A 9,485-nucleotide genomic window follows, 5' to 3' on the forward strand; every position below is an offset into this window, starting at 1 on the left:
CACACTAAATATAGAATCCATAGCTGACCACACGGTAAACAAACTAGGGTTCTCTTTTATTACTCTCACTATTCTAAAGAAAGGGAAGATCAGAATTTTCTTCTAATTGGTACTGCCTGAAATTTAAATCTTTAAACTCTAGCTACTTGGAAAAAGCAAAACCAGCTTCTAGTAAGTAGTAAAAGAAAACAAAAAGTCATTAGGTTGTACTTTGGGTTTCAGAACAGTTCAACAGAGAATATTAATGGACCCTCAAGATTGTGGCTGAGGAGTCTAACCTCAGGCAGGTGGCAGGGATTCAAAGACGGGAGATCCTCCGTGATCTCCCGGTAAGAGGAGCGGGCATGTGAAATTCCACGCTGTCCTAGCTGTTGCACAGCAGCTTCCAAACGGCAGGATCGTTCTGCGGGTAGATCTACCTGTTGGTGTTACTTCAAGCATTAAAGTCGCAATGAACACAGGCAGTAAACGGATTCTGTTGCTAAGTGCAGTGGCATCAAACAGCGAACAGAACTAAGTCACGGACTTTCTTTGGGAGGAAAAAAGAAACCTCAAGCCAAGCAAGCAGGGTAAACAGCTGCTGCCGTAGGCTCTGCTACAGCCAGAAACCGTGTGTCATCAGTATGGCAGCAGCCTACTTGAAACATTTATTCCTCAGCAGCCGTGAAGAAAGAAATCGTAACCCCTTACAGTATTTGACCAGTTGTGTCAAGCTGCAGTAGTGTCTTCCACTGTTCCTACCGTCATTTTGACATCTGCACATCTAACAGAGGAAGTAATTACAAGTGTAATGCTTTGCTAATGTGCTGACTTTCTTTGCAAGAGCTAGCAAAAACATCATTTTAAGAGAGAGGCTACTTCAGTTAAAGATGTTCCCAAAGTTCTAGTCCTTAACAGTTTCCGTGGTTATATTATTGCTTCACCACAGTCCTTTGCATCCTCCTTCCTTCTCCCTTAAGCTGTAACCCTCTCGTAACAAGAGTTCCTTCTGTCTGGACAGTGCCCAAACGAAAATTCTTGGCTACTTTGCTATTATGCAACTGATTCTTTTCACCTTTGATTCAAATACAGAAGTCCTAAAAAGGCAAGTGTAGAATCACCATTCATTCTCTCTGTTCACAGATCTTGACCCTGACCCTCAATTAAATATTGAACACTCTATACACAGTCAAGTAAAGGAACAAAGTATATTACAAGAGATCACCAACTCTATCATACATTTAATAAATGAACTGAGATTCATACACCAAACCAGAACATTGTTTACATAATGAAGTGGAAAGTAAAAACACTACCCTCTCTCGCTAGCAATTTTCTTTACCTACAGTATACCAAGTTATACAATATATTTATAGGTTACTTCCAAAATGTTTGAAACATGTAAATTTTGCATTCCCTTGCGTTAAAAAATTACATATTAATTACTCTGGAAAGTTTCTGAACTCTGTTTAGCAGCAAATCTCCTTTCTTGATGGTTTCTTGGTACTGCCAATTCTTGCTATCAGGCCTAGGAATTGTCAGGGGAGAAAAAAAAAAAGATTTAGAAGTGAGAATATGTTTTACACCAAGCCACTTACATCAAAATGTCATCAAAATGTACAAAATTAAACTGGGCTGTCAAAACAATTTCTAGGAATTCTTAGCATACCTGTTAGTTTCTACAATCTCATTTACTTTGTCTATTTTGCAGTGTAATCGCCCAGCTGCGATAAATCTTGAAAGCTCCCTAAGTAAAGGAAAAAAAAAAGTTGGTTAAATCACATTTCACCAAGGACTTGTAGACTTAGCAGTACTGAACCTGCTACTACAAAACAACATTGTCACCACACTGTATTTCTGAAGCAACAGCCTGTATATTTTTGTAAGGTATCTTATGCATCCTCATCTTATTAAAGCTTGGACATTACACACAAGAATAATCATTCTAGCGATCTGAATACAAAATGTCTTAGTATTTTCTTCTCAGGCCAAAGTGTCTTACTTGAGTTAGTGAAATTTATCAATTGGCTTAGCATCAACAACTCTTCAAATTCAAAGGTAGCAGTCATGTAGTGAACCTATTCAGAATTTATCCTGATGTAAATATCTTCATGCCAGTCAATTAATTGGAAAAGTCTCTTAATAGTTCCCTACTCTCTAGTAGCAATAAATATGCTGCTTTTTTTAATTATTATTTTGCTTAATCAACTGGTGGTCTACAGCACATTACTGATGGTAGAAGAAAATATTCCTGTGATCAACAGTAAGACAAGTTACAACTAGTAATAAATTACTGGGAAGCATAACAACTAGTATGACTTTAGAACATTTACCTTTGAATTGAATGGTTTCTCTTGAAACACCTTTAATTCATTTCTGAATGTTTCAAGCAGTATTCATATTTCTGTAACACTTTTCTATGTTAGAAAATCTGAAACTTCTCTATGAAAGAAGAATGACTCTTGTGAAGGCATTTGAAACAAAGCGTTTCATGTACATAGAGTAAAAGTCAATTTCTCACTTCACGTTAGTTCTCATCATGATCTAAATCTGTTGGGTTTATGCTAGAAAAGAATTGCTAATTGAGACCGCAGTGTATGTTTGATTTAAGCGAGAAACATCAGATCCTGTCCGCATACCAGAAAGCAAGCAAAACTAAATAAGGAGATTTGTCGGGTACATAAAATGTGCAGATCCCCAAAGTTGTAACAGTTAAGTTTTCACATAGTTGTGAACTAAGTCATCCTCTAAAATCTTAAGTTTCATAGCATATGAAGGTCAATAGATACAGCAATATAAAGAACAAAGTTGTTAATAAAAGACTAGTTTCTCAAACACCATTTAGAGTGAAAGAAATACTGGTAAAGTTGTCATGAGAGATTGCAATCAAATGATTTTCTTTACTGAAACATAGGGTTCACTTAAATTTAGCCAAGCTCTTCCACAGAAACATAACTTGGCATGTTTAGAATCGAAGTAGAACAAAGATTTTTATTCATAATGGGATCATTATAAATAATTAAAAGGTGTAAAGTGAGATCTTTATGAACTTAAAAAGCTGAATAACTTACTGATCTATGAATTCTACACTGACTCCAAATGCTTCTGCCATGTATCCTAACGTCAATGACCGGTAAGACTCTAGGAGCTGGCTGTATGCGTGAATTCTCATTTCCCGTACATAGTATCGATAGTGAGGTGCAAACAGCCAATCTTTTTTCATCTCTTGCTCTACAATAGCTGAAAAGGAGAAAAAAAAAAAAAAAGAGTCAGTAATCTCTAAGAAATGTAAAATATCAGTTATGTAAATAAAACATGTAATACCAGTTAATAAGTAATCAGTGTGAACATAACTATATTATGTTCTTGCATACTTCAGGATACGAAAGGTATTCTACACTGAAGAGAAGTAAATTCATATGATCTGTATCAGTTCTAGAACCAGACGCAGTAATAACACGCAAACAATATTGTGACAAAGCTAATGACCCTGTCTGTCAGCAGCAAACACTTCCTTCAGGGCATGAGCTGCTCTCCTCTCTGCTGCGGGGACCACCTCGCCGCAGGTAAGCGCGGGGATCAGCTGTCAACACAGGAGCAGCAGGGTGCTGGGAAACAAGCAGTACTCCGTGTGTAACTACTTGGAAGAAACGTTGTTGCCCAAAGCTGGGTAAGGAAATAAGATTAACTTTCTGGTACTAGCTCTTGAATTAGTTACAAGGATTTCCAGGCACCAAAGTGACTTTTTCTCCTGACAGGTTTAGTTCTCAGCTAGCGATAAGGCCAGCAATAGAAAATTGTTGCCCTTAGCTCTTAATCTCATCAGGCCTAGTCTTCCACAGAATGAAGGGTTCTTTTTTGCTTTTTCTAAGTATCTTATTTTCTTGTATTCCAAAACTCACAGAAGGAAAACAAGCAGTCTGAGAACTGGCAAGAATGAAGGTTTTCTGAAAAGCTTTTCTTCAGTGTCACCCTTTTACGTAGAAACCAGAGCAGAAAGCCAGTAGTAACAACAACAATGAAAACTTTCCATGTAGTATCTTTTGCAGGTTGAGATTTCAGGGCCTTTAGACTACAAGTCCTATAACTTCTTTCAAAGATAAAAACCTTTCCAAGCTTTCTTGTCTGACCTGGCTCTTCAGGTAAGACATTGCTCCATAGCCATTTGAAAATGCTTTTCCACCTAATCAGATAGGACATTTCAAAAAGCTCACGGTATGCAAAGGTTGGTTTGTTTTAAAAATCAAACAGCAGCAAATTTTAGGTCACTGTTTCAAAAAAAAAAAAAAAACAAAACAAAAACCAAAAACCACCAACCTATTTTTTTTTTCCCCCTGCATAAAGTAGCTCTAGTTCTAGACTGTAGCTACTGCACAGAAGTTGTGCATGATCTGAAATAAATAACTGAAGCACCTGAAACAGTGTTGTAGGAAAAAACACAGCCTTACCTAATGACTGGAAAAAGGCTGCATAACGGCACTCATAAAGAGAAAAGAGATACTGTCGTACAGCTGGCAAACTGTGTAACACTTCCAGAATCTCTGCTCCTTTAATAACCTGAAAGCAAACAAACAATGTGTTTAAATACCACCACTTTCAGCCTGGAGATAAACAGGTTAAAGAAAGGCTGTGTCTGCCTGAACTGGTGTTTTCATCTGCTTTCCTTACCTTTTCCCTAAGGTCAGGCCTGTCTAACGCAATCATGCTGACATAGACAGTGTATGTTACAAACGTTTTGTAATCCATAAGTTCATAGGATGTAAACGTTGAAACTGTATCAAGGAAAAGCTCTGCTGCTTGTTTGAAATCTCGAATAGCTACACAGTAAAGGCCCTGGTAGACTTTGAGACGATTTCTCCTGTCCCAGTCTCCTCCTTCTTCTATTAGACTTAAAATAGAACAGAAAGAAATATTTACTTATGTAAATGTATTATGTCATAAGTTATACAACACAAGTACAGTAAATCAGCTGATACCGTGTGATTAGAGAAAGAATAATTTGGTTTATGTTACAGCTTGTTGAAACAGTCCGGGCTTTGTACACCTCTCAGGGGTAGGAAAGTGGCTTCCTTGGGACAGGAGAGGCCAGATGCTTTTTCACAGTGCAAGTTTCAACTGAAGGGTAAAGTTTATAGCCTCTAAAGTTGTGACAACAGTCTTTTGAGATGTGCACACAAATACTGCTGCCAACCTTGGCTGTGGCAACATATTTCCAGTGCCTATGCTGCTAAAAATTAAGGCCATCCAACTAGCAGCATAGAAAAAAAATCTAGAATTTGCCACTTTTCAAGAATCATATTAACACAAAATTGATGTGGCTATAAGCAAGACCACAGGCCAAGAGAGCAACACAAAAGACTGTTGCCCAAGGAACATGGTAACTGGGAAGACCCTCTGCCTTGGTGTCTCATAGCACCAGCAAAGAGACTGGAAACCGCAGCTTACTGCAGGAACCACGGAAGTTCAAAACATTGGGAGCACGGAGACACTGAAGCTGGCAGCAGAAACAAGGGAAGGACTCTGACAGCTGCACCAAAGCACACCGTGCTGACACTGGGCTCTGGCTTCTACAGGAAAAGCTGACACTTCATAGAGCCAGCTGGGTGGCACTGGCAGCAGCTGGATTTGGCTGGCAATCGTACAATCTAATTACACCCAAAGTTATTTGTACAGAACAGAAAAGTGGGAGCAGGGGTTGGGCTACAAATGAAAAACAAGTCAGCTGCTAGAAAATAGCTGACACGAAATATTAGCCTTTCTTTCCTCTTCCCCCTCATAAAAAAAAAAAAAACAAAACAGGAACAGGAAGTTCTCTAGTACAAGGTAACACCCACACATCACTGTGATTCTCTCTCACAACCAGTCTTAGTAATTTCTTGCCAGGAAGGTATTTATCTTCCATTTCTTTTGTTACAGTTTGTCTCAAAGCACTCAGAAGTGCTTTAGTGCACTCAAACAACCCAAGCAGTACCTTTTTGCCTTTTCAATGTTCCGTGTGATAAGGTCGTTATCCATATAAAACAAGCCAATCCTTAGAAGATAGAACACAATATCCAGACGATGTCCCAGTGCCACAGTTTTGTCATAAGTCTTGCGGAACGCAGTCAGAGCTCCCTCCTAGCAAGACAGTATTTTCTACTATAAGAATGTTAAAAGCACCTAGAATATTTACAAAGCGCCTGCCGTTAAGTACCTGCATCGTCCTCTGCTGATGGTCGTGACTTTGTTAGTTTCCCACAGAACTTTAACATTACGCGTTCTGAATAATCTTAAAGAATCACAGTTTAGCTCAAGCCAGAAGAGCCGATCCTCATATATCTTTTAAATCTAAGGACTATGAAAATCTACTCTGTAACTTGACATTAAGTTGCACTATGTAAATAGCTTAGAAAAGTCTAAAGACACAAGGAAAGTGAAAAATAGCATCTGCAAATGGAAAATAACTTTTTCCCTTTTCAAGAAAAGAATGTTTTCTTTTAAGGCCTGCTTGTGGGGTTTTTTCTATATAATTTAAATTTCAGTAACACCCTCCCCTATCTGCCACCCATGCTGAGTTGTGCCATAGAAAAAATGCACTGTAAGTCACACAGCTTCTGCCCTATGAGCAACGCTCACTGGAACCTGCCTAGCTAAGAGGATTACAATGCCGTGTTTTTAATAAGAGTCCATAAAGCCTCTGCCATGAACCAACCTTGTCCCCAATCCTGCACAGGTACTCAGCTTTGGCCATCATTGCATCTCGGATTTCACTCTCCCCCAGGATCTTTTCCGCATCTTCTAATTCGTTGTCTAGACGTTTCAATTCTTCCTCGTTAGCTTTCTTCATTTTGTTCAACAGATCCGTGTCTATCTGCCATTCAAGGGACTTGCACAGCGCTTCATAATACGGAGCCATATCTGAAAGAAAAGCAGGAAGGCTTCTGCTATTAATTGCCGCAACAAGTGTGCACATGTTTCTAGAGCAGAGCACTGAAGGACAATACAACCGATCGTCAGTGCCAGCTACCTCCTTTCTACAGGCAGGTACCTATTAAATCCAGACATTACAGAGCCAGCCTTTCAGCAGACCTTGCCTGTCACACTTCTTTTTGCTGATTCTTTACTACCCTTGCTCTCTTTACACCTCTCCCACTTGCACTTTTCCTACTTTCCCTGAGCACAGCGGACCCCAGTGCTCAACTCGTGCCTTTTTAAACACCAGCATGATGTAAGAGTGGCCCAACCTGGCGACAAGGCACCACACGGATATGTCCAAACCCCCATTCCCTCTTCCCGTTCCTCTCCGACTCTCCATGCCCAGGGGCAGAGCGCTGCCCTTCAGCTGGGAACCGGGTACAGCCACAGACAAACACACACCAGACCGCGCCTGGGATAAATGAACAGTCAGACCGGCTCCCTGCCTACACACGCACGCCGCTGGACAGACAGACGACAGTCAGAGCCGCCCCAGCTGCGCGGGGGAAAGGCGAGGCTGCCCTGCACCCCGCCGGGACGGACAGACCCCCGCCGGGACGGACAGACCCCCGCCGCCCGGCCCAGGCCGCACTCACTGTGGAGCCGCACGGCCGCCATCAGCTCGTCGCGCGCGGCGGGGTCGGGCGCGCGGGGCCGGAGGCTGAGGAGGAAGCGGAGCTGGGCGATGCGGAGGTCGGGGTTCTTGGGCAGCCCCTCCTCCTCCAGGTTCTCCAGCGGCATGGCGGTGGGGCAGGACGGGACGCGGCGGGACGGGGCAGCTCGGCGGCGGGCGGGTGGCGGCGCGGCCCAGTGACTCAGCCGTGACGGGCGGAAACGGCGGCGCGCTTCCGCCTCGCAGCGCCCCCTGTCGTCCCGGAGGCCTGCGAGTGCAGGGGGGCGGGCGCGCATGCGCGGGGCGGAGCCTGCGAGCCTGCGCAGAGGCGGGGGGGTGCGCGCGCGCGCGCGCGCTGTGTGGGCGCGCATGCGCAGTGCCTTCTATAGGGAGCTGGGCGCGCGCGGGCTGTAGGGGTGCGACAGCTGTGGCCATAGGTGCACGGGCACCGTGCGGGCTCTAGGGGTGGGCGTGCGCCATGCAGGCTGCCGAGGTTGTGTGCACACGGTGCAGACTATAGGGGCCGGGCGGGCGCGGGCTGTAGGGGCCGCAGGCGCCCCGTGTGAGCTATAGGGGCCGGGCGGGCGCGGGCTGTAGGGGCCGCAGGCGCCCGGTGCGAGCTATAGGGGCCGGGCGGGCGCGGGCTGTAGGGGCCGCAGGCGCCCCGTGTGAGCTATAGGGGCCGGGCGGGCGCGGGCTGTAGGGGCCGCAGGCGCCCGGTGCGAGCTATAGGGGCCGGGCGGGCGCGGGCTGTAGGGGCCGCAGGCGCCCGGTGCGAGCTATAGGGGCCGGGCGTGCACGGGCTGTAGGGGCTGTGTAATCGCTGCGCAGGCTGTAGGGGCTGGGCACACGCAGTGCGAGCTGTCGGGGCCGTGCACGCGCAGTCTATAGGGGTGCAGCTGCACAGGCCCCGCCGTGCCCCGCCGTGTGCCCCAGCCGGGCCGGGGTCGCGCTTACCCTCCGCTGCGGTTGGCTTTGCTCAGCTGCTTTGGAAATGGCTTTGCAGGTGTTTGGGGCTTTGAGCACCAGGTAGGGAGAGACTCTTAAAAGGGATCTCAGCTTTTGCTGTGAAAAATAACAAAAAAAAAAAAAAAAAAAAGGAGGTTTGTAGCTTGCATAGTTGCAGAGAAAAGTTTGTTACCCAAAAGCGTGGCATGCCTGTGGCTCAGAAAGCCAGAAGGCAAATAAAAGCACTGGCACAGGTTGCCCAGAGAGGCGGTGGAGGCCCCATCCCTGGAAACATTCCCGGTCAGGTTGGACGGGGCTCTGGGCAACCGTATCTGGTTAAAGCTGTCCCTGCCCGCTGCAGGGGGCTGGGCTGGGTGAGCTCTGAAGGTCCCTGCCCACCAAACCATTCCATGATTCTGTGATAGAAGAGGCTTTTAAAAGTCCATGTGCTGACTGTATCTCATGCTGGCAGGGGTGGAGTGTCCCCTCTGGCCCACATTCCCATGCGCTTTTCCTTCAGCTTTTCTGAAGAGTTCTCCAACTCTTTATTAAAACATCTTTATCTTTTCTGGCCTCGTGCAACACGTGCTGCTGGCACCAAGGGGCTGGAGCATCTTCCTGGCCAGTGCCCTCTCCCTGGCACTGGTGAGCCAAGGTGCACCCATGGGTGGGTGGCAGCGGGGATGGGTGCCCCCGTACCTCACCCACCCCGTCGGCCCCCGTCCTGCCGGGGGCTGCCTGCCAATTGTGCCAATGGACCGGCTCCCAGCTGGGCTCCTCCAGACACTTTTTCATTTAAAATTATGTCTTTTGCTGGAATTGTGTTTTAAACACAGCACTCTTTGCCAGTGCCTCTATTTTGGGGTTGGCTTTTTTGTCCGGGTCATAGGAGAAACTGTTCCCTCGAATCATTTGGCACAGTGCATTCCTAAGATTGGCTTCTTTATATTGGGTGTGAATTATTTAGAAGCTTGCTGGAAGAAACTGTTGT

The 9,485-nt window shown here is 45.3% G+C and overlaps 1 protein-coding gene across 3 annotated transcripts; it reads right to left on the reverse strand.

Annotated features, from left to right (window-relative positions):
- On the reverse strand, window positions 1-7,674 carry PSMD6 (proteasome 26S subunit, non-ATPase 6). Of its 3 annotated transcripts, none has more exons than XM_075714051.1 (8): window positions 7,649-7,674; window positions 6,671-6,878; window positions 5,951-6,096; window positions 4,648-4,867; window positions 4,428-4,536; window positions 3,051-3,219; window positions 1,649-1,726; window positions 1-1,507 (listed from the first exon to the last, which is right to left on the reverse strand). In XM_075714051.1, exons 1-8 carry the CDS (start codon window positions 7,672-7,674, stop codon window positions 1,411-1,413), a joined length of 1,053 nt encoding a protein of 350 aa, XP_075570166.1. In that variant the 3' UTR covers window positions 1-1,410. The 3 variants fall into 3 exon arrangements, 2 of the variants coding, with proteins under 2 accessions (XP_075570166.1, XP_075570165.1); XM_075714050.1 differs by having other exon boundaries at window positions 6,671-6,876; window positions 7,530-7,674; XR_012831202.1 differs by lacking the exon at window positions 1-1,507 and adding an exon at window positions 2,313-2,421 and having other exon boundaries at window positions 1,692-1,726; window positions 6,671-6,876; window positions 7,530-7,674.
- Window positions 7,675-9,485: the final 1,811 nt, after the last annotated feature.

The sequence above is a fragment of the Pelecanus crispus genome, chromosome 7 (assembly GCF_030463565.1).
Source record: "Pelecanus crispus isolate bPelCri1 chromosome 7, bPelCri1.pri, whole genome shotgun sequence".
Lineage (NCBI taxonomy): Eukaryota > Metazoa > Chordata > Aves > Pelecaniformes > Pelecanidae > Pelecanus > Pelecanus crispus.

Bases quoted from the DNA above. Each gene is read 5' to 3' on its own strand.
- PSMD6 (XM_075714050.1), bottom strand. From the start codon at position 7,674: ATGCCGCTGGAGAACCTGGAGGAGGAGGGGCTGCCCAAGAACCCCGAC. The intron at 6,877-7,529 runs GTGAGTGCGGCC...CTTTTCTTTCAG, and splicing joins GGCGGCCGTGCGGCTCCACA to ATATGGCTCCGTATTATGAA. The intron at 4,537-4,647 runs GTAAGGAAAGCA...GTTTGCTTTCAG, and splicing joins GGCCTGACCTTAGGGAAAAG to GTTATTAAAGGAGCAGAGAT.